A 26,097-nucleotide genomic window follows, 5' to 3' on the forward strand; every position below is an offset into this window, starting at 1 on the left:
TGAAATCAAAATTTTCTCTATAAATAACTAAGTTCAACCTCTATTTTCATTAGATATCTCCTCACTTTTTTCTTTCTTTTTTTTTTTTCCTTCCCTTTTTTAAGAATTTTGTTAAAACATTTCCCCCATTTTTTGCTTCCATTTTTCGTAGAAATTTTGTTGTATATATATAAACATCTTTTCTTTTCGTTCTTCTTTAAGAAAGTTTAATTATTATGTTTAAGATATCTCTTTTGGGTCTAGAAAATAAATATATATATATATATATATATAACATCTACATATTATCTAAACCTCAAATATAAAATTTTTTTTTTAAAAAAACACTATAAAACTCTAAATCGTACGAATCAAACTTAAGAAAAACTTTAAATCAGGTTAAAAAGAAAAAAAATTACAAACATCACAAAAATCATGTTAAGAAAATCAACATATAAAATAAAAAATATATATAATATCTAAATCTAAAATTTAAACGGAAAAATAGGAAAAAAAAAATTAAAACACAATAAACTCTAAATCACGTTAAAAGTGGAAAAAAAAATCACATAAATCATGTTAATAAAATTAAAAGCCTATTTACTATCTAAATTTAATCTTCTAAAATCTAAAAAGGACTATGCAAAAATATCTATCTATATACTATGAAAAATCACATTAAAATTATTATTTTTTAAAATAAAAATCTAGATTTAGATTTTATCTATAATCATATGTTATCTAAAAATTTCATGGAAAAAATCTCATTTTATCTAAAAAATAATAATAAAAAAATTGATGTTAGATGGATTTTAAAAATAAAAAATAAAAAATCTATATACTATCTAAATCTAAAATGTAAAAGAAATATGAAAAAAGTAATCTAAATACACCCTAAAACTCTAACTCACGTTAAAAGGAAAGAAATAAAAAGAAAAAGATTAAAAATATCACAAAAATCATGTTAAGAAAAAAAACTATATACTATCTAAATGATATGAAAAAAAAAAGAGAAAGATAAAAACACAATAAACCTCTACATCACGTAAAAAAAAAATAAAAAAATCACATAAATCACGTTAGAAAAATAAAAATAAAAATAAAAAAATAAAAAAATCTATTTACTATCTAAATTTAATCTTCTAAAATCTAAAAATAACAGATAAAAAAATATCTAATTATATACTATGAAAAATCACGATCAAAAATATTTTTTTTTTATAAAAATATACATTTAGATTTTATCTATAATCATATGTTATCTAAAAAATCATAGATGAAAATCTCATTTTATCTACAAAATAACAAAAGTTGGCATTAAATAATTTTTTAAAAAAATAAAAATAAAATAAAAAATCTATATACTATCTAAATCTTAAATCTAAAAGGGGATTTGAAATTTTCTTCAAAACAAACTCTAAATCACGTTAAAAGGAGAAAAAATCACATAAAAATATATTTACTATCTATATCTAATCTAAAATCTAAAAGAGTATATACATAGAGAGAGAAATTTCACATAAAAAAAAATCTCCTCAAATTTCTCCTCTTTTTGACATTCACATTGAAGTGAGAAAGTTGGAGTGATAATAGTTTTTTTTTTTTAAAAAAAAATGATTTTATCTAAGAATGATTCATGTTAGAAAAATTATAAAAATTATAAATTTAAATTTTATCTATAATCTCGTGTTATCTAAAAATGGATAAAAATCTCATTTCTTTTAAAAATAATACTAATTGAAGTTAAAGAATTTTTTTTAAAAAAATTGATATCATTTTATCTTAGAAAAATGTTTTCAATAGTTTAATTTGTAAATATATTTGTTTTGAATGCAAATAAATTATAATCATTATTTGAATCTAAATTTTCTTATAAACAACTAAACTAAACCTATTTCAATCCTCTCAATTTTCTTCTTATTTTCCTTTTTCTTTTTTCAATTTAATTTTTTAACTTACTCTCTCTAAATTTTTTTTCCATTTTTGTCGATTTTTTTTTTTTATCATTATGCTTTTTTTTTTCCTAATAACAACGTGTTTTTTTTTTCCTTTAAGCTTTTTTTTTTTTTTTTTAGAAATAGTCATTATAAGATTTTTTGGTTCAAGTATTTCTCTTAGGAGATATCACATTTGTCTCTCACTTTTTTGTTTAGCATATATTCTTTTTATTTTTTGTTTAACATATATCATCTTCTTCAGTGATATTTAATATACTATAATTTTTTATATATTTTTGTAGTTCTTTTTTTATGTTTGCACAAATTCACATATTTTTTCTTACATATTGAAGAGGCAGAAAAGAAGACCTTGTTTTTTGATCGATAAAGTAACAAAGAAGAGATTGATTGATTATTTTATGCTTTCATAATTTAGCTTTTTAATTTTTTTTAATTTCATACCAATGGGTGGGTTTATAATAGTTTATTATTTTTATATGCTTTGGCACTTTTTTCCTCTTTTAAAATTTTTCGTAAACATACAACAGTTTATCTATGTATAATTTTGAAATAAAAGTTTCTTAATATAAATGCAAATATATATATATATATATTCAAATTTATATTGAGTATTTTGAATTTTTATTTTTAAATATTTAAAAAATAATATTCAATAGAAGACTTTTATTTCAACTTATACTTATATATTTCACTGGTAGGTTAAAAATTATGTAGTCATTTATCACAAATAAATAAATCGTAGTAAATATATGACTGATATAAGATCTAATCAAATTCAATTTTTTATTTCATTTATAATACTTTTAATTTGGGTGCTTGAAAAGGGTAATATTATGTTTTGGTTACAAGTTATATACTTTTTTTTACGGTAGTTATATACTTATTATTTTGTATAGATGTATGTGATTTGATCTTTAGTGCTCCAGTAATTTTATTTTTATTTAATCCCATAGTTTTAGAAGTTTTTAATTTTCCCCTTAAATTTTAATATTAGCCAAAATAAACCTTTGATCCGGTGTGTCTATTTAATCCCTTTAAAAGGAATACTTTGATATGTTTGAGATATATTTTCAAGTGTTTAATTTTTCAAAAAAAAATAATTTTATAAAACAACCACTCAAAATAGATTTTTGAAACAATGAGTATAAAATAAGGATATATTTGGTTCAACATTTAAAGTATTTAATTTTGAAAATAAGTCATTTTAGAACAAATTGAAATGTTTGGCAATAATTTAAAATAGTTTTTGAAACACTTTAAAAATTTATTTTAAAGAGTTTTTTTTTAATCAAAGTTTAAATAAAAATGACTTTTTAAAAGGAAAATTTTCACATATATAAAAAATTTCAAACTATTTACAAAAATAACAAAAAAAAAACGGTGATAAACTTTTATCCTCTATCAAAAAAATTAAAACTTTATTATTTTGTGTAAATAGTTTTCCTTATTTTTCTATTTTTTAAAATCTCTATTTTTTTGACCCATTGAAAGTGTTTTTATTCAACAAAATTTATTTTTCATACACTTAAATTGAACTTCAATTTTAGTTGCAACGGTTTATTTTGTTTGTTTGGAGTTGGATTTGTTCCAATGAAAAATCTATACCAAATCCTGAAACCTTCTAATCTTTATTCTTATGTACATTTATGTGTGAGATATTATGTTGTAATTATGTCCATTTTCAGCCGATTTTTTTATGGTCAACCACCTAAAATTAATATTCAACTAATCATTACTTACTTTATTTATGTTTGAGTTGACTCTCTTTAATATGGTTTCAATGAATTTACGGTTTGAACTTATTGAGGTTCTAACTCTCCTCACCAACCATATTTGTTGTATCTTCTACTTATACCTGATATGTCCCTTTTCTAACTTTTTTTTTTTTTTTTTCAAGTTTTCCTTAAACCATTTTTACATTCTCGTATGTGTGGTTTGGTTGTTGCAATATGTTCTGTTTCCTTCTTCTACCTCTGACTTCAACCTTATTCCATTCATATAAGATGGCTAACAAATGAAAGATTGCCCCACACAAGGTATGCTTTCTTCATTCCTTATATTCCAAGTAAGATCGGTCACTAACGTTTTCATGTTTTTGTTATCTCAAATATCATTCACTACGAACATAATCAAAAGGTATGTTTTAGTATATTTATTTCTACTTCGGTCATATTGACCTACCCTTTGGTCTAACCATACTTATTTTTCTTCCGTGTAGGGCCCAAACTAATCGAACATACATTTTGTAATTAGTTTGAGGTTCGTAAGTTTTACGAGTAATATTTGTTATAGTCTACTATTTGTTGCTTGACTCGGTGAACATTTGTAATGCACTATGGCTTTGCATTTTTTCACTTGTATATTGACATTATTGGGTTTTTTTTCTTTGTGGACTTTGGTTCGTTGTAAATAATTTGACGTTTTAAGTTTCAATTTTTATTTCATTTTATTTTTCCTTACACTTTTCTGTAAAATCAAAAAGAAAATTGCAAATGGGAATATAATTTTTTTAAAAAATATTATTTATATAAAGAATAACTATAAATACATAAAGTTAATTTTTTTTAAATAGTTGTACGGCAAAAACAGAAAATAAAAAATAAAATATTCCCTCTATTTTTTTTTAACTTTTTCAATGTAATGAATCTTTATAAAAATATTGCAATGTCTTAGAACGAAAGTTACATTTAATATTGTAAAAATATTGTAATCAAGACCAATTCTAAACAAAAGTTTGTATATTTTCTAATATGGCATAAATTTCATGACAAAGAAAGTATAAGCATAAGAATAAGCACATAAATAAAAGTTAATACCTTTTGAACATCGTAAGCATATGAATAAAATAAAAAAGGTCTTAAAATTGTTGTTAGCAAGTCTTAAAATTGCTTTTAACAATAATCAAATTTTCAATAATTATTTTCTAATATGTCACCATCAAAGCTTAAGTATGAGATAAAAAGGATCATCTTTTTAGAATTTATTTTGGTTAGATCTAAATTTTCACATATATATATATATATTCAAATTTTAACTAAAACCACATTGACTAATTTGTTTGATAATTTGAAAATTGTCTTTTTTAATATAATATAATATGGAAAAAAAAAAAAAGAACCAATGTCATTTACAAAAATTGCATCACATACACAACTCAATTCTACCAACAAACCTAGACAATTTAACTTTCCAGATAATAATTACCAATAGTGATTGATCATATGGATATTTTATGTAATTTTACATTAAAAAATTCTCATTTTCCCTATTATTTAGCCTTCCACGTAAAAGGGAACAATTTTTTTAAAAAAAGAAAAATAGATTTTTTAATATTCATGTCTAGATATTCTATCTAAAATTTGAAGAGGCTATAGGGGAGAAATATTTAATTTCCCTTTTGTCCTTTTAGTAGATGGTCATAGGGTTATATGATGTAATTCCACATTAAAATTATTAAATAAAAAAATTATCCTATTTTTATGTAATTCACGTTAAAACAAGCATTTTTCTATTAAAAAATCACATTTTATACCTAAAATCTCAAATACGTTAAAATTTCACATTAAAACTATTAAATAAAAAAGATTTTCCCTATTTTTATGTAATTCACGTTAAAACAGACATTTTTTTATTAAAAAAAACCATATTTTATCCATAAAATCCCAAATTCACTTTACAGAAGGGAAACTTTTTTTTTTTTTTTTTTTAATCATGGTTTATCTCTAGAATCTAAAACCCACGTTAAATAAAAGGAAAAAAAATCAAATCTTAAATAGAATTACCTTTACTCGAGTTAAGTAATATTTACCTTTTTATTTATTTATTTTGCCATTACATGTTAATTAAAAAACAAAAAGATTTTCCTTTCCTTTTTTTTCTATGACACATAATATAGTAGATTTTTTTTTTTTTTTTTTTTAAATAATCACATTTCATCTTTCTACATGTCATGCTATATCACGTTAATATAATCTTACTTATAAAAAAAATAAAATTATGAAATAATATNATATAGATATATATATATATATATTTTATAAAAAGCTAAGGGCAATCTCTATTTTCATTAGATATCTCCTCACTCTTTTCTTTCTTTCTTTTTTTCTTCCTTTTTTTAAGAATTTTGTTAAAACATTTCCCCAATTTTTTTCAAATAAAAATAAAAAAATATAACATCTACATATTATCTAAATCTAAACTAAAAATGGGTATGAAAAAAATTATAAAAAAAACACTATAAAACTCTAAATAGCGTTAAAAGGGGAAAAATCACATTTAAGAAAAACTTTAAATCAGGTTAAAAAGAAAAAAAATTAAAAACATCACAAAAATCATGTTAAAAATCAACATATAAAATAACAAATCTATATAATATCTAAATCTAAAATTTAAGCGAAAAAATAGAAAAAGAAAATTAAAACACAATAAAACTCTAAATCACGTTAAAAGTGAAAAAAATCACATAAATCATGTTAATAAAATTGAAAACCTATTTACTATCTACATTTAATCTTCTAAAATCTAAAAAGAGCTGTCCAAAAATATCTATCTATATACTATGAAAAATCACATTAAAAAAAATATTATTTTTAAATAAAAATCTAGATTTAGATTTTATCTATAATCTTATGTTATCCAAAAAATTTCATAGATGAAAATCTCATTTTATCTAAAAAAAAAAATGACGTTATATAGATTTTAAAAATAAAAAATCTATATACTATCTAAATCTAAAATGTAAAAGAAATATGAAAAAAGTAATCTAAAAACATAATAAAACTTTAACTCACGTTAAAAGGAAATAAATAAAATTAAAAAAAAACTTTAAATCATGTTAAAAAGAAAAAGATTAAAAATATCACAAAAATCATGTTAAGAAAAAAAAAACTATATACTATCTAAATCAAAAATCTAAAAGGATATGAAAAAAAATGCTAAAAACACAATAAACCTCTATATCACTTAAAAAAAAATCACGCTAGAAATTTTTTTTTTAAAAAAATATTTACTATCTAAATTTAATCTTCTAAAATCTAAAAAGGGCGATAAAAAATATCTAATTATATACTATGAAAAATCAGGATCAAAAATAATTTTTTTTATAAAAATATAGATTTAGATTTTATCTATAATCATCTGTTATTTAAAAAATCATGGATGAAAATCTCATTTTATCTACAAAATAACAAAAGTTGGCGTTAAATAAAATTTCAAAAGAAAAAAATAAAAAATCTATATACTATCTAAATCTTAAATCTAAAAGAGGATTTGAAATTTTCTTCAAAACAAACTCTAAATCGTGCTAAAAAGGAGAAAAAATCACATAAAAATATATTTACTATCTAAATCTAATCTAAAATCTAAAAGAGTATATATAGAGAGAGAAATTTTGTCACAATCCTCTCCCATATTTCAATTTTTACCTAAGAGAAGGCGTGATGTCAACAGATGCTACTCTTTCATGATAATTATTGATATTACCTTACTAGTTTCCCTTTTAACATTATTTACTATTGCAACATAAAATCTTAATGGAAAAACGACTATACATACTTTGTTTAGGAAACTAGTTTACAAATTTAAATTACATTCACAGCCCCACCTCGAGTACAAAACTCTTATAGTACTATTCTAAACTTGTGGCAGACCTTGACCAACTTTGCAACTTGGACTCTTTTGCTACCTACGAGAAAAACCCGGAAAATAAACCATGAGCTTTACAAAGCTCAGTGAGTGGAATCATATATACAAGTCTTTTTCAGCTTATAAACATTATATCACGAGGTTCCAATGCAAACCTCCATCATTCCATTGAAGTTTTTCACAAACCTACCTACACACGGTAGATAGTTAACATTTCACATCTAAAAATATGCATTAACCTATATGCACATAGTTTTTCCTTTTTTTGGGCTCAGAAGATAAGCTCGTTAGCCCTCTGACCATCCCATTCAAGGTTTTTCCTTCCCACACTCAGGAACTAGACTCCTTGGTCCCCTGACCATCATGTAAGGATTTATTTTGGGCTCAGGTGCTAGGTCCATAGACCCCTTGACCATCCCAACCTCATTTACATCTCATAACATAAGCATTTATTCATAACCATAACATATTAATTCAGAATATGCTTAAAAGGGTAAAGGGAGAAACCATTCATAAGATTTCCTTTTCCTCTCAGTTCACCCGTTTCCCTTACTTTTCTGCGGACCCTATTTCAGTTTTAACTTTAGGCTTAGATTACCTACTCTTCTGGGCTTTATCTCAAGATATTTTCTTCTACAAAAATGTGTGAAAATGTCTCAACTAGTTTACCTTAAAGTTTCGCCTTGAAATTCCTTGGCGATAGTTCAGAGTCTTGAGTTCACTCCACCTGGCCCGACTATTTCTCCACTGGTGAGCACCTCTCGGTTTCCTTTGAATTTGACAGCCTTAGAGTTAGAATTCCATCATGGCAGTCCTCACACCAAATCTACATTTAATTTAAAAAATTTTGGTTAAAAAATCACTTGATTTTCACGAGTAGTCCGGAGTAACTTCTCGTTTGAATTTAGGCTAAGTGTTTGTCTGTACACTTTGCTTTCCTTTAGTGCCTCTATGTTGGCTTTCGTCTGATCAACACTCTTTTCCTCCGTTCGACGCACGAATGTCACTTACTTCCTCATTTCTTCGTGACCTTATGAACTTAAATGGTTTGTGGGTTAAAGTGAAGTGTTCTACTCCTTTTATAGGCATTTCACCCTTATTCTTTACTCGACACCTCCTCCTTTGATCACATCCAGGCATTTTCCTCTCACTTTGCCAACGCCCAACTTCACCCACCTCCTATTTAATGTGTCTTCTTCATGCATAAAACTCACTTTGCATGAATATTTATTCGTCCAGATCCTACTATCTCTGTTTCAGATTTCTGTTGGTATAGCCATTTGTCCCGATGAGCTCATCAGTCTTGCATAACACAAGCCTCAGCATCGCTCCACCGCTTAGTTCCTTCATCTATTGCTTAGCTCCACGGCCCATCGTGTAGCTCAGTTGTTTAGTAAACGATCTCATGCATAGCCTATCGCTTATTAACGCGTCCATCGTTTACCTCTATCGTTTAGCGTTGACACTTTATTGTCCAATGCATCTGCTCATCGCTTAGCATTATCACCCTGCATTTGCGTCTATCGCGTAGCGCCCATCACTTAGTATTTTGCCTATCGTGTAGCGTGTTTGCTCATCGTCTAATGCAGCACAACTATCGTCTAACGCCCACACCCATCGTGTAGTCCATCGCTTAGCGTCTGTGCATCGTTTAACACTTAACGCTATCGTCTAGTGCTATCGTCCAACTTCTATGCTTATCGTCTAGCGCTTATACTGATCGTGTAGTGTCTTTGCCTATTGTATAGCCCAATCATCTAGTGCGTCATTTCTCATGGTTTAACGCCGCGTACATCTATACGATCATCTAACGCATCACTTGGCTCCGCACATTTACTATACGATCGTCTACCTCATCGTTTAGCTCACTGCATTGCTACACGATCGTCCAGCGCCCGCCTACCTCATTGTGTAACGCCGCTTACTTACTAGACGATTGTCTACCTCATCGTGTAGCACTGCTCATTTGCTACATGATCGCCTACCTTACCCTTGCGTTTAACCACTCGCTTTCTCTGCTCTTGCTCACACGTTCAACGCATGGGCGACTTTTATGCAATGTCTCGGCCAGTCATGCATTCAACTTTACAAATTCACACATGATTGTCCTCGGCTTAGTTTTATTTCATGCGTTTAACACCAAACGCCTGGTTCCTTGTTAACCTTACACTTAGTCAAATTTCCATTAGTTCAATTCCAAACTTTTTGATGAAAATTTATTCAACACTTAGTTTCTTCCTTTTTAGCATAGGGTTTCATACCTAGTCAAATTCTCCTAATTATTAGTTAAACAGAGAAATAAGAATGCAGGTTTCACAAATTTCACATGAAAAAAATTCTCCTCTCTTTTTTGGCATTCATATTGAAGTGAGAAAGTTGGAGTGATAATAGTTTTTTTTTTTTTTTTTAAATGATTTTATCTAAGAATGATTCATGTTAGGAAAAATTATAGACATTATAGATTTAGATTTTATCTATAATCTCATGTTATTTAAAAATTATGGATGAAAATCTCATTTCATTTAAAAATAATAGTAATTGAAGTTAAAGATTTTTTTTAAAAAAATTGATATCATTTTATCTTAAAAAAATGTTTTCAATAGTTTTAATTTGTAAATATATTTGTTTTGAATGAAAATAAATTATAATCATTATTTGGAATCTAAAATTTCCTATAAATAACTAAACTAAACCTATTTCAATCAATCAAGTCCTCTTAATTCTCTTCTTATTTTCTTTTTCCTTTTTTTAATTTAATTTTTTAACTTGCTCTCTCTAAATCTTTTTTTTTCCATTTTTGTACATTTTTTTTAGCATTATGGAAATTTTTTTATTTTTTATTATTTTCTAATAACAACATTGTTCCTAACATGTTTTTTTCTCCTTTAAGCTTTTTCTTAGAAATAGTCATTATTTAAGATTTGAACCAAGTATTTCTCTTCTAGGCTTCCTCACATTTGTCTCTCTTTTTGGTTTATCATATGCTCTTTCTTCTTTTTTTATCTAACATATGTCATCTTCTTCAGTGATATTTAATATACTATAATGTTTTATATGCTTTTGTAGTTCATTTTTTTTATGTACGCACAAATTCACATATTCTTCCTTACATATTGAAGAGGTGGAAAAGAAGAACTTGTTTTTTAGGATCAAGAAATTTGTTAAAAGTTCAACCAATTTAGAGATTGGTAAAGTGACAAAGAAGAGATTGATTGATTATTTTATGCTTTCATAATTTAGCTTTTTAATTTTTATAAACTCATACCAATGAGAGGGTTTATAGTAATTTATTATTTTTATATGCTTTTGTATTTTTTTCTTCTTTTAAAATTTGTCATAAATATACAATAATTCATCTATGTATAATTTTGAAATAAATGTAATAGAAATAAATTTTTATTTCGAATAAAAATGATCAACTTTTATTTTAAAATTTCTTAATATAAATGCAAATATTATATAATTATATATTACATTCAAATTTTATATTGAGTATTGTGAATTCTTATTTTTAAATATTTAAAAAATGAGTATTAAATAAAAGACTTTTATTTCAAATTATATTTATATATTTCATTCAACGTTATGAAATATGTTCAAAGCACGTAGTTTCGACTAGTATGTTAAAAATTATATAGTCATTTATCATAAATAAAGAAATCGTAGTAAATATAATGACTGATATAAGATCTAATCAAAGTCAAATTTTTATTTCATTTATAATACTTTTAATTGGGTACTTGAAAAGGGTAGTATTATGTTTTGGTTACAAGTTATGTACTTTTTGTACGGTAGTTATATACTTATTATTTTGTATAGATGTATGTGATTTGATCTTTAGTGCTCCAGTGATTTTATTTTTATTTAATCCCATGGGTTTAGAAGTTTTTAATTTTTCCCTTAAAATTTAATATTGGCCAAAATAAACCTTTGATTCGGTGTGTCTATTTGATCCCTTTAAAAGGGACACTTTGATGTATTTGGGATATATTTTCAAATGTTTATTTTTGTAATAAAAAATAATTTTAGAAAAAATTAAACAGTTTGACAACCACTCAAAATAGATTTTTGAAACAATGAGTATAAAATAAGGGTATATTTGGTTCAACATTTCAAGTATTTAATTTTGAAAATAAGTAATTTTAGAAAAAAATAAAATGTTTGGCAATAATTTAAAATAGCTTTTGAAACATTTTAAAATTTTATTTTAAAGATTTTTTATCAAAAGTGTTTAAATAAAAATGACTTTTTAAAAGGACAATTTTTACAGATATAAAAATTTTCAAACTATTTACAAAAAAAAAAAAAACGTTGATAGACTCTATCAAAGAAATTAAAATTTTGTTATTTTGTGTAAATAGTTTCCTTTATTTTTCTATTTTAAAAAATCTCAATTTTCAAAAATAATATTTTTTTTTCTAATCAATCCAAACAAACCCTAAGTTGGTTTTAGTTTAAGATAAATATTTGAGATCAACTTTTAGAAAAATGACTTTTAAGTGTTTTAATCTCTCCATAATTTTTATAATTCTTAAAATTATCAAAACGCCCCAAAAGTGTAATGCCCCGAGGTTAGGAGGGGCCATGAATGAACCGAGATCAAGAGAGAGATTTTGAGGATATGAAAGTATGGTTAAAGAAAGGCTTAAAAGAATTGAAAGTCACTAGAAGATATATCATCCTTTTCGGTGGCTCAATCATAAGATGACATTACCAAGGGATAATGTAGAAGAATGTTGGGGCCATTAGGTATCAAATTCTAGAGCATTACAAAAATTCATCAACCTATCTCACTTGCATTATATTATCGTGGCTACTATCTCCTAACTCCAATGATCACCTCCAACAATTCTAGTGACCATTATTTTAAATAGTAAATTTATAGTATTTTATAGTTATTCTTTATAATAAAGACGATATTAATAAATATATCTGTAGTGTATGACCAACCCAACAAACTTGTAATAAAAACAATTTTGAGAACAAACACATGAGTGTTTTTAATTGATGATATGGCACTTTAAGTATTTGATTGAACTTTTGTGACTTTGGTGATGTGTAATATTTTTAAATGATGTCTCCAATATTTAATAATTTTATATTTGAATTTGTCTACAGGGCTTTCTTCTCCCTTCCATGTCACTAATTCACCTTTCTCGTCTTCATTTTCTTGTTTTGCTTCCGCTTGCTACGTAAGTTATCCTTCGCTCCGCCAATTCTTAGTTTCAAAGATTGTTTTTCCTTGCCTTTATGGACTGCATTCATGTTTTATGTTGATTTTCTTGACTTTGGTTGATGATTATTGTGAATTCCACTTGTTACGATCTGACATTGCGTTTTATAATCATCGACTCTAGGAATTTGCGATTGCTTCATCGTTGCGGTTTAGCATTCCGAGTTAACTCGTTGCATTTTCTTTTGTTTGATCGTTAATTCAGTGTCTGAAACCTGAAATTTCTCTCTAGAAGATCTAAATTTACCTCTGGTGGTGTTCTGGGAGAAATTTTCAGTTTGTGATTTTGTGTTTTTGGACCTCTTTATTGACCTATTTATAGAAAAAGAAACTTTCAGCCTTCCTGTAATACCCTAAGAAAAGATGCCCAAGAATTCTTCAGATTGCTTGATGAAACAGATATAAAATCTAGTGAAGACGACTTAGTTGCTGCAATTGTGCTGTTAATGAAGCTTCCCTGCCTTGCAGTAATTAGCCTAATTCTTGCCCACCCAAACACAGAACTCATCCCAAAAGAAACTTTTAGGCTGTGCTCTCCAAATTTGTTTTTGCCTTATTCTTGCCCTGCTTGATTTTTACTGAACTAGGAGAAACTGAAAGTATCACGCTTGGGAGTTCATTCAGTGGTGCTTATCCCAGCAAATGTGCTGCTCAGAACGGCCATTGGTTGTGGCCTTGAGTATTTGATAATTCTTAAAAAGCTAATGACCGGAGGAAATTTTAATATTATATCATCTAATACTCTTCTCGCTTTTAGGTTTGGACTATGTAGAAGATCCAATAAGGAGAATTTAATATTAAGAGATAATGACATTGCAGGAATTTGAACATAAGACCTTCTAGATTACCTGACCCAAAAATTTAGGACGGTTTGGATTGACTTTCTAAGTGTTTGTAAACACTTTTTTTGCACTTATAAACACTTATTTAAACACTTAAAAAGTCGATCAAAATACATCCTTAACATTATATCATCTACCACAACTACTAAAGCTCTAAGGAGGTGAATGTAAGTCCCAAATCCATCGAATGCTTGGCTGAGCCTGAGTAGTGAGGAGGATGAGGATTGTTGCTGGGCAATCTCCAATACAAACACATCATTCTTTAACCCCCTACAATTGCTTCTCTAGTTACCATCATTATTGGGCTTATTCCACAACTGAAATCACTTTTCTTCGACTATAATTCCCTTATCATTTATCAAAGACAATCCAAAGACATTTTAGCCCGTGCCACAGTGCCTTCTGTTATGCTCATTCTTGGAGTATGCTTGCAGAGTGCCTAAACAACACATTTACAATGTGGTGAGGATCGGATCACACATTTAAAAAATCAAGGACCTCATATCTTTATAAGATAGATGGACTACTCATCTCTTTGTCAATTAGTTTTGAGTTGGAATCCCATGTTATCAAATACATTAGACTATCGAACCATAATCGGTATAGTATTAGTGTAACATCCCGAATTTCAGGAAAATTTAAGTTAATTATATAAAATTATTGAGTTTAAATTTCCCTTTCATTTGAAAAATTGGGATTAAATTGAAATAATTGAAAAACTTTTATTGGTTAAATTGAATTTAATTGATTAGATATTCGAACTAATTATCTTGAAAATATTGAATTTTGCTTCCCTTTGATTTTGGATTTTAGGGCCAACTTAAAAAAAAATTAAGAGATAATTAATTTCATGTGATTTCGAATTGATTTAAATATTTGGAAGGATTTAATTTATATCAAATTGATGGATCTTATGTCGTTTCATTTTGGTTTTTGAAACCTAAATTAAGATAATTTGAAAAATTAATTGATTTATTAATTTAATAGAATATTTGGAGATTTTGGAGATATTGTGATAAAATATTTTATTTATTTTTTCAAATTTTGAGAAAAAAATAAAATAATTGAGATTTTTTTCGAAATTAAATAAGAGTGAAAAAGAGGCGAAAAATTGCGAAGAAAGCCATTTGATTTTTTAGTGACGAACAACTTCCACAAAATTGTCGATTACCAAAGTTTAAACCATTGGATCGTGCTCAAATTTGGTCAGTCTAAACATATAGAGTTTAATTTTTAATGGTTGGATCGTTGTTTGAAGGTTTGGTTTGTTCGTAATCGATGCTGAATAAAATCTGTAAAACTAGAAATTTTCCTTCTCTCACTGTCGCAAACCGCCCTCATGCAAGACCCTCACTACCAGCCACTAGCCTAAACAATTTATGTCGTATGACAGCAACACCCACTGCCTATCTATGGTAGCCACGAACCGACGCACCATCAGCCGCCATTGTCCGATCTTTGTCGAAATCTTGAGAAAAACCTTGAGTAAGACTTATTTTCCTTATATTTTGGGAGGTGGAATTCACCCATATGATTTTGGGTTAAATTAGTGACCTCTCTTTGGTGTAAAACTTAGATTCAAGATTTGGAAGTTTTGAGGCATTGACCATCAAGCTAGAGACCATTTTTTGTTTTGCAGATAAAGATCGATTGGCTAATTGAATCAAGTTTTGGAATTTGTCTTGGACCAAGCCACAACTTTGGGTTGATTCAAGTTTTCCAAAGGTTTTAAGGAATTATTTGTGTAGACTTTTGTGACCAAGTTGAGGTAAGTGGTACTATTACTAGTGCCTTTGTGCCAGGCGGCCTAGATTAGATTTATAAAGTTAATTAATGGGCTTTAGAAGCATGATTTTGTCGTTGTGATATACTTGTTGCATGACAGTTATGAGTATTATGAGCATGTTTGAATTTCTAACCAGTACTGAAATTATGTATGTGATGCATGAATAGACCAATAGGGCTATTTACCGTCTCGCCTTGACGCATGTTTTACTTCATAGGACCGATGGGTCTAGTTTCATGTTTGACGGTGTGCCTATGGGCCGCTAGACATGCGTGAGTCGACAGGTTCACGTTCGTGTTATTTTTTCTGTTTGACGGTGTGCCTACGGGCCATAGACATGCGTGAGTCGACAGGTTCACGTTCATGTTATTTTTCATGTTTGACGGTGTGTCTATGCACCGTTAGACATGCGTGAGTCGACAGGTTCACGTTCATGTTATTTTCCATGTTTGACGGTGTGCCTACAGGCCGCTAGACATGCGCGAGTCGACAGGTTCACGTTCATGTTATTTTTCCATGTTTGACGGTGTGCCTACGGGCCGCTAGACATGTGTGAATCGACAGTTTACGTTCATGTTACTTTTCCATGTTTGATGGTGTGCCATCATGCCACTAGACATGCAAGTCAAAGCAAGACAATACGTCATTTGGTTTCTTTTCATCTAAGACAGATGTAGTTGTTTGAGCCACGGGCCCATTAATGACAGGAAATTAGAAGTCAATNTTAATGACAGGAAATTAGAAGTCAATTACTCGACAACTAAAATTCTGTGGACGCAATATGTGATGCTTGTTTTTGAAGTATGCGTTGATTGTCATGCGTTGGAATGACAATGCGTTAACAAATGTATGTGATGACCATGCATCCTATCACAAGTTTTCTTGCGCTCACACCAAGTATAATGCGAACACAAGTTTCTCGAGTGATCTGAGGTCGAACTTAGGGACTTGTAGCTAGATAAATGCGGTAATGTGCATGCAGCGGTTAAATAAAAGAATGTTGGAGGGGTTGTTAAGCTAACACTACTCCTACTCCTAGCTAACGGACAACACAATGAGAATGAGAATGAGAGGTAGAGACGCGACAACTTTTGACATGAAGTAAATGAATGGGAAAATAGATAAAATGTGGAGATGTCTTCATTGCAACTCTTAAGAGTGACCGCAAGGCCAACCTTAGTCAACGCAAGTCATGTGATCATGCTACACACACTTGAGCCTAACTCTAGGACGTATGTGATGGATATGCGAAAGTGCCGAGAAGCCTATGTCAACCTAAACCCCTATAACCCGCTCACGTGCTTTCACCGCATGAGCGTGATAGCCGCATATCACCACCATATTCTACTTCTTGCAATATCCTATCTGTAGGGTGCATATGCTGTGTGATAGTAAATGGAACTTATTCCTAAGTCTCCATTCTTGCTTATGCAAACCTAATCTAGCTCTTCCGAGCATCGATTCTAACCCAGCTCTCTCGAGTCAGGTTCTTTCTTTAGACTCTCTCCCGAGTAGCTCTAAAGGTGCAATGGACGCATACATAAGACAAGGTAACCGCATGAACTTGGTTAACGTAAGATTATTCCTATCCCTAGTGAATACTTGTTTACATTGCTTAATGCGACCAACCACTTACCCTCCCGGGAAGTTAGTTATTGTTGACTCTACTCATGGACATGCGTGCTACAGCTTCACACTAAGCAAATAAGGTTTTCTTACACACTCACGCAAAACACACCTTCCGGTGGTTTGCTACATGCTTCATATCTCTAATCCACATGACTAAGTATACGATACTCTAGCAATTTCACTAAATGATGCAATGAAGTTAAAGATGCTAAGTAAAGAAAGGTGGAGATGGAGTCGAAGGAAACACAAAAATGCATTGAACACATAATGTATTAATTCCTTAATCACAAAATATAATATAATACAATATAAGAAAAGAAGAGAAAATAAAATGACCAGCTGGAAGCAAAGACTTGCTTCCAACGGATGTGCGTCAAGGCTGCCGGTGGTGCTATGGATGGGCGGTGGAGTTGACTCTCCCGAGATCTAGATCTGGTCGAAGGCTCCGATCGTCATTCGGAATGGATGAAGGAGGTGAAGAACTCTCAAGCTTCTTCTTACGCATTTGTCTGGATCGTAGGGAAAACCTTGGGTTGCAGGGGTAATCCCCGGACAAGTTGAAATTATGCTCATCGACTTCTTTATATAGAGTCTGAATCGCCGACAGCATTAATGGACTGCTCTGATTTTGACATTCGTGGCACGCTTAGTCCTTTTTGAATCTCTGCTGCTAACAGCGTGGTAGGTGAAATGTCAACATCAGCTTTTGATTTTCTCGAGAGATGCATTGATGCGTTCATTCCACCAACCTTGCGTTGATCCCTTTATCATGTATTATCGTGTAGCCGCAATCATGCAGTGACCGCATTCACTTAATATCGCAACTCTACACGATGACCGCAATCGTTTGACGAGCGCAACTCCTCTGCGATGGACGCATGCAGCTGATTACCGCAATACCCATGCGTTGATCGAACGCGTTCGCCTTTGCGATGGAGAGTTTCTCCTTATGCAGTCGTCTATGCGGTGGTCTGACTTTCGCGTTTGCATCAACTTCCTGCGTTAGTTATAAAAATAGAACATTGAACGCATAATAACACATAATAATGGGTTAGTCGAGATTCTTAATGTTGAACAATGAAAGCTCATTTTCTCATGAATTCCTAACATAATTGCCTCATATTCTGCTTATCAGCCCTCATAATTCTAAATAAAATGCCTAATATGACATGCATTTTTGTATGTCATCACCCATCATTCTCTGTTCATGGATGTATAGCCTGATCTCAGTAATGAGATCACTTACTGAGTATTTTTATATTCAACCTTTCTTAATTTATGTTTTTCAGGTAAGGATAGGAACGGACCGACGGGTGATGAGAGGGACCTGTGGTCGTGCCATATGGGACTTGTAAATCGCTTTCGCTCAGTTTATGTTTTCAAGCTATTTAAAAGTTTTTATTTGAAACTCAATGTTGGTCAAAATTTTATCTGTTTAAGTTATTTTTTCTTCATTATTTTAGGGGCCCCAAATAAAGGTTTTTCTTATTTGTTATTTATTTTGGAAAACTGTCTTTATTATTTTAATGAAAATTTATTTTCCTTAATGGTCAAAATATTTTGAATGTAAATATGTAATTATGAGTAACGACCCTTATCAGAGTACTCAAAAGGATGGGTCATTACAGTTGGTATCAGAGACTAAGTTTGAGGTTCTATAGACTGACTTACGATGTAAGTCTTCGTTTTGTGTCCCTTATGGCTATTCACGGATCCTTCGTCCTTGCCAGGTATGTTCTTTCATTAAATGTTTTATGGAATATGTGTTTAAAAGCCTTCATGTCTAAGATTTATGTATTGACTGATTGTTATTGTTAGTTTAACGACCTGAAAAAAGTTAGTATGAGATGGCTATTTTGTTTTGATGTTATGGGAAGAAAGAAGGATCATAATAAGGCCATTTGGAGTTAGTTTAATTCATGGAAGAACTGTTAGAAATGGGCATATATTTCTATTCAGGGATATTGAAAACTGATAGAACTATAAAGTGTTATGCACTTATGACATGAAGGAAAGAAATGGATGTATTTGGTTAAGCTATAGAACAAGGTAGGTGAATTGGAAATTCACTGAGGAATAATATTAAGTTTTGCATTACGAGAATAAAACTAGTGGTGCTACAAGGAACTTTATCACAAGGCCATACGTTCTTAGTTACCAGATTAAAGTTTCTTTATAAGATAAGAAAGAGGTGAAGAAGAGACTATAAATTCTATTAAGGATTACTAGATATTAAAGACAAGATGTTCCAAGAAAATTTTTGAAAGGATTAATAGGTCATGATCACTTTCATGGTATCGAAGTTGGTAGAGTAAGTAATGTATGGTGTTTTGGTTCTTTATGTAACGTGCCTAAAAGGAAGAAGAATTATTAGATGGAGCATAAAGCGATAGTATGAGGAACTCTCTACAAGACCTAGGTAAGATGAATCATGTTGAAAGTAGGTTTTTTTCCTAGGGGTATTATTGTAATTATCTTCTACCCTAGGGCTTTCTACTGTCTATTTATTCACCCTATTCTCTTGTATTCAGTGTATCAATTAAAAATTATAAGAAAAAGGTGTGTATCTGGTTTTTCTCCCTGTTCTAGGGTTTCCACGTAAACTGTGTATTGGTCTCTCTTTTCTTATATTTCATCATGGTATCAGAGCATGGCGACGAAACCCTAGTCGTCATTGACGAGAACCAACCACAGACATCTTCTACAGATGAAGCTCCAATCATGGACATGAAATCTGTTATCCAAGAAGTTGTAAAAGAATACCTCTAATCTGCCCTACCGCAACTTCTTCCAGCCACCATAGTCGCCGTCTAGCCGCCGCAAGGAGTGCCGTTGACGTCGACCGAAGGTTCCGTCGAAGGATAGAACCGTGCGATCGGGCCGCAAAAACCCTCTCTTGTGCTGGCCGTTCCTTTCTCTGCCCAGCCACGACCACTTCGGGAGCCGAACCGAGGAGAAGAGCCGATCGGACCGCGTGAGTTGCCAGTCGTTCCTTTCTCTGCTCAGCCGCGACCACTTCAGGAGCCGAACCGAGGAGAGGAGTCGATCGCGTCTACCTCTGTCCAACCACCATTCTCCCAGGTGCAGATCTGGATTGCTACTCCGACACCGCCGTTATCTTTTCAAGACCCGACCCGACCCAACCTGATTCCAGCATACCCAGCTGGTTCCTCTCACAACCAGTCGTCAGTCGAAGGTTTTTTTCCAGGCGCACCAAATCATGGTGGTTCGGCCTAGTATCCTAATGATGTTCGGCGCAGATTGACCTATCTCCAAATGCAGATTTTAGATTTGGAAATGGCCCTTGGCCCAAACCCTCAATCAGTCACCACAGAGAATCCGGTAAATTCGTTCTCTATTTTGCCCAATACAACTTATTTAATTGGCTCAATGGGAAATACTGCAGGATTTCTGGTAGAAGAAAAACTGAATAGGGATAATTATTTTTTCTGGTCCCAATCGATTAGAATGGCCCTCGAAGGAAGGTTGGGTATCTGACAGGAGAAATTCTGAAACCTATCCCAGATCATCCTCAAGAAAGAATCTGGAAAGGGGAGGATTCTCTATTACGTTCTGTCCTCATCAATAGTATGGAACCATAGATTAGCCGACCCTTACTGTATGCAGCAACTGCTAGAGATATCTGGGAGGCAGTTGGGGATCTGTACTCAAAGCGACAGAATGCATCTCGATTGTACACGTAACACAAACAGGTCCATGAGTGCAAACAAGGGACTATGAATGTTACTTCCTACTTTAATAAATTATCAGTGTATTGGCAAGAGATAGACCTTTGCCGAGAAATTGTCTGGAACTATGCACAAGATGGGGCCCAGTAGTTGAAACTTGAAGAGACAGATCGAGTGTATGTATTTTTGGCTGGATTGAATCTAAAATTTAACAGTGTTTGGAGTCGTATATTGGGTCAACGACCTACTCCTTTCCTCAGAGAAGTTTGTTTAGAGGTTCGACTGGAAGAGGATCGGTCATATGCTATGAACAATCCTGTGGTTGTTTCTACTGATGCATCAGCCTTTGTTACGAAGGCTTCCAATGCCGACGGTGATAAAAAGCCCACAACTGTCTGTAAGCATTGCATAAGCCATGACATACGAAGGATCAATGTTGGAAGCTGCACGGCAGGCCCCCGAACAGTAGGCAACAACAGTCACATGAAAAATCCTCTAGGCGTGCACTTATAAGTGACTCGGTTAATGAGAATACACCGCATCAGCCCTCAGCCGATAATAAGACCAATTTGAGTGTTGTTGGGGTGAGTGTCATTGCACAATTAGGTACATTTCCATATTTTGGCCTTATTAGCATTAATGGCAAGAAACCCTGGATTGTAGATTCAGGGGCCACAGATCATCTCACCAGCTCTTCAGAATTATTTGTTTCATACTGTCCGAGTGCGGGAAATGAACGTATTAGAATTGCAGATGGGTCTTTTGCCCCAGTTGCAGGGAAAGGAAATACCTCTCTTTTTGATGGTTTAGTACTACATGATACACTTCATGTGCCTAAAATTTCATATAATCTTTTATCGGTCAGTAAAATTACAAGAGATCTAAATTGCACCAGATTCTGTTGTGTTTTAGGATCAGAAGTCGGGGATGACGATTGGCACTGCCCAGCACGATAGGGGGCTCTACTTTCTTTTTGACGATGCTTCTTCTAGGGAGGATTATAGAACTGGTTTTATGTCTTTAAATTTTTCTACTTTCGAAAATGACTTTATGTTATGGCATTATCGTTTAGGACATCCAAACTTTCAATATATGAAATATTTGTTTCCGCATTTATTCCGCAATATTAATATAGTGTCTCTAAATTGTGATATATATATTCGTGCCAAACAAAGTCATATTACTTTTTGTTCTTAACCTTATAAGTCGTCCAGTCCTTTCTCCTTCATTCATATTGACATCTTGGGACCCTCACCTACTACTACCTCCACTGGTAAACATTGGTTTGTTACCTTCAAGACGACCACACACATCTCATTTGGGTGTTCTTACTTGCTGATAAGTCTGAGGTGTCTTCCATCTTTCAATAATTTTATACCATGATGAAACACAATTCCATGCAAAGATTGGAATTTTGAGAAGTGATAATGGACAAGAGTTCTTTAACACCTCTTTCCGTGACTTTCTTGTGTCTAAGAGGATTGTCCACTAGAGCTCGTGTGCTTATACTCCCCAACAAAATGGAGTAACCGAGCGTAAAAATCGTCATCTGGTGGAAGTTGCCCGGTCTTTAAAGTTGTCTGCCACTCTTCCATCCTATCTATGGGGTGATGCCATTCTTACTGCGGCTCACCTCATTAATCGCATGCCCTCTCGTNATACTCCCCAACAAAATGGAGTAACCGAGCGTAAAAATCGTCATCTGGTGGAAGTTGCCCGGTCCTTAATGTTGTCTGCCACTCTTCCATCCTATCTATGGGGTGATGCCATTCTTACTGCGGCTCACCTCATTAATCGCATGCCCTCTCGTGTCATTGACTTTCATAATCCCTTGGACCTATTCAAAGAATCCTATCCGACTACTTGCCTGATTTCTGATGTACCCCTCCGTGTCTTCGGCTGTGTCGCGTTTGTCCACTCCAATGGCCCAAATCGCACAAAATTCACTCCTCATGCTCAAAAATGTGTTTTTCTTGGGTACCCTCTCCACCAACGTGGGTATAAATGTTATCATATGTCCTATTGTAAGTATTTTGTCTCCATGGACATTACTTCCATTGAAGATTAGCCCTTCTTTCCCGTTAGTCATCTTCAGGGGAGAGCTTGAGTGAAGAGCCTAACTGGTCCTCTTATGATATCCCTTTAGGGGAATTCGCCCTGATTTCTTCTCCTAGCTCTAAAAAATTCTGTCGTGTCCTCCCTACCAACCAGATTCCATGGATAACCTATTATAGGAAGAATCTTAGAAAGAAAGGGATGCCACTTGTTGAACAGCCGGCTCCAGTCCATGAATCTGACCCTGCATCTGGTCTAGGTACGTGTATCCCTGAAACTAATGATGTTGATATATGTATGGAGACTGAAAAGTGCAGGGAAGATAAGGATGAAGGAGATGACAATACTGAAAATGTGACAGATAAGGAGACAACTAAGAATGATAGCAGTAAAGGAAAAATGCTAGTTTTTTATAAGGAAGTGGAAGATACTACTGAAATCCTTGATATACAGATGACCGGTCATACTGAGAAACCTAGAGAGTTGGAAAAACATGATGCCTCTCTCGATCTTCCAATAACATTGAGGAAAGGTACTCGTTCATGCGTGAAATACTCTATGCACAGCTACATGACATATAGCAATTTGTCTTCCGAAGTTAAAGCTTTCACTACCAGCTTGGACACTATCATGGTCCCAAGTAGTATTCGTGAAGCAATAGAGAGTTCTGAATGGAAAACGGCTGTTATGGAAGAAATGAGGGCTCTTGAGAAAAATGGAACATGGGAACAGGTGCCTTTACCTGAAAGGCACAAGACAGTTGGATGAAAATGGGTGTTCACCGTAAAATACAAATCTGATGGGACAATTGACCGATATAAGACCAGACTGGTTACTAAAGGTTTCACCCAGACCTATGGAGTTGATTACTCTGAAACATTCTCTCCCATGGTCAAACTCAACACTATTCGGGTTTTGTTGTCGATTGTTGTAAACAAAGATTGGCCACTTCACCAGTTAGATGTTAAAAATGTATTTCTGAATAGAGAACTTGAAGAGGAAGTTTATATGAGCCCTCCTCCTAGATTCGAGAGTTAGTTCAAGTATAGGGTTTGCAAACTGATAAAGTCATTATATGGACTGAAACAGTCTCCAAGGGATTGGTTCGATAGGTTCACCACATTTGTTAAGGCACATGGATATAAACAAGGGCACTCAGATCATACACTGTTTAGGAAAAGGTCTGACTCCGGGAAGATTGCAGTCCTCATAGTGTATGTTGATGATATTGTTCTGTCTGGCGATGATGAGGATGAAATTACAAGACTCAAAACAAGAATGGCCAAAAAATTTGAGATTAAAGACCTTGGCAAGCTAAGATACTTCCTTGGAATGGAAGTAGCTTGATCAAGAGAAGGCATTTCAGTGTCGCAACGAAAATATACACTGGACTTACTCAAAGAAACAGGCATGACTAGGTGTAAACCCGCTGACACACCCGTGAAGTATAATGCAAAACTTGGTGTTATAGACAACAAAGTAGTTAACAAGGAAAGGTATCAGAGGTTGGTTAGAAAGCTAATCTACCTGTCCCATACAAGACTAGATATTTCATATGCAGTCAGCGTGGTAAGCCAGTTTATGCAAGCTCCCTATGAGGAGCATATGACTGCAGTTGAGCGTATTCTTCGATACTTGAAGGGGACTCCTGGTAAGGGTCTGGTGTTCAAAAAGTCTGAAAAAAGGACTATTGAAGCTTATACCGATTCTGATTGGGCAGGCTCTGTTGTTGATAGAAAGTCAACCTCTTGTTATTGCACCTTTGTCTGGGGTAACCTTGTCACCTGGCAAAGTAAGAAACATGGAGTGGTGGCCAGGGGTAGCGCTGAAGCTGAGTACAGAGCAATGAGCTTAAGGATATGTGAAGAAATCTGGTTGAAAAAGGTGTTGTCTGATCTTTACCAAGATAGTGAGCTTCCAATGAAATTGTTTTATGATAATAAAGCAGCAATAAGTATCGCAAACAATCCAGTCCAGCATGACAGAACTAAACATGTAGAGATTGACAGACACTTCATTAAAGAAAGACTGGATAATGGGAGCATTTGCATCTCATATATTCCCTAAAGTCAACAAGTGGCAGATGTTCTCACCAAGGGGTTACTTAGACTAAATTTTGACTATTGTATCAGCAAGTTGGGTCTTATTGATATTTATGCCCCAACTTAAGGGGGAGTGTTTAAAATAGGATTTTTTTCCTAGGAGTATTATTATAATTGTCTTCTACCCTATGGCTCTCTACTGTCTATTTATTCACCCTATTCTCTTGTATTCAGTATATCAATTAAAAATAATAAGAAAAAGGTCTGTATCGCGATTTTTCTCCCTGTTCTAAGGTTTCCACGTAAATTGTGTGTTGGTCTCTCTTTTCTTATATTTCATCAAATTGGTCTGCCAAGATGGTTGAAATTATAGTTGCCTTTAGATGGGAGAAAACGAGTTGTTGAATTGAAAATTCTTAAGGTGATTGGGTTTGAACAATGTATTTGTTGCAATGAAAAGGTTCAAGTTTAATTAACCATACCAAGAGGAAGGATAAACATTTTGAAGTTTAAAAGCAATGTTATATTGTAGAGATACCCTACTATAGTTCCAAGTTTGGAACGGAATTTTAGATTTATGGAAAAGGTTATAAAGGGTCACATATCTTGGTTTAGGGATTATGTTTTACTAGGAAAGTGAAAAGTGCACCTTCAAGTTGTTGGGTCAAACAAGGATAAATGTGAAGAAAACAATAGTATTTAAGGAAAGGTTTTATTCATTTGGGGAGATAAATGGAAAGTAATGTATTCAAGATTCTAAAATAATTAAGAAAGGTTTGGATTTTAAGACATGATATGAGTGGATACAAGGCATGGTTTGGTATAAAATAGGAATCTCTCATTACCATTTGGAATTTTACATTGCAGTATGCATTATTCGAATATATATATATAGCTTGCTTAGGTTGTTGGATTGTAGACTGTGAAAGGGGATTCGAATAGTCACATGTTTTGGTACAGATATATTCCACTAGGAAAGTGAAATAGAGCATCTTGGATTTATTGGTCGTGGAAAAGATAAGGAAAAATGAAAGTATTTGAGAAATTTTTTTTTTTTGGTTTTGAGAAGGTAAGAGAATTAATGTTTTGAGATTAAGAACATAGGTGTTTAAGATAGGAATATGTGTTTGCGAGCCTTTAGAATTGGTATGAACAATCCCGTTACTACATGCAACTTTAGATCTTCGTATTTGTTGGTTGAATGGATATCCTGCCTAAGCTATTTGTCCTGGAACTCAGTT

General features: G+C 32.1%; 1 protein-coding gene across 1 annotated transcript; it reads left to right on the forward strand.

Moving 5' to 3' along the window:
* Positions 1 to 24,224: 24,224 nt before the first annotated feature.
* LOC120081085 (secreted RxLR effector protein 161-like) lies at positions 24,225 to 24,881 on the forward strand. The gene has a single exon (XM_039035763.1). The coding sequence runs from the start codon at positions 24,225 to 24,227 to the stop codon at positions 24,879 to 24,881; it is 657 nt and encodes a 218-aa protein (XP_038891691.1).
* Positions 24,882 to 26,097: the final 1,216 nt, after the last annotated feature.

The sequence above is a fragment of the Benincasa hispida genome, chromosome 7, assembly GCF_009727055.1.
Source record: "Benincasa hispida cultivar B227 chromosome 7, ASM972705v1, whole genome shotgun sequence".
Classification (NCBI taxonomy): domain Eukaryota; kingdom Viridiplantae; phylum Streptophyta; class Magnoliopsida; order Cucurbitales; family Cucurbitaceae; genus Benincasa; species Benincasa hispida.

Excerpts from the sequence above, each read along its gene's own strand:
- LOC120081085 (XM_039035763.1), top strand. The coding sequence starts at position 24,225 with ATGACTAGGTGTAAACCCGCTGACACACCCGTGAAGTATAATGCAAAA.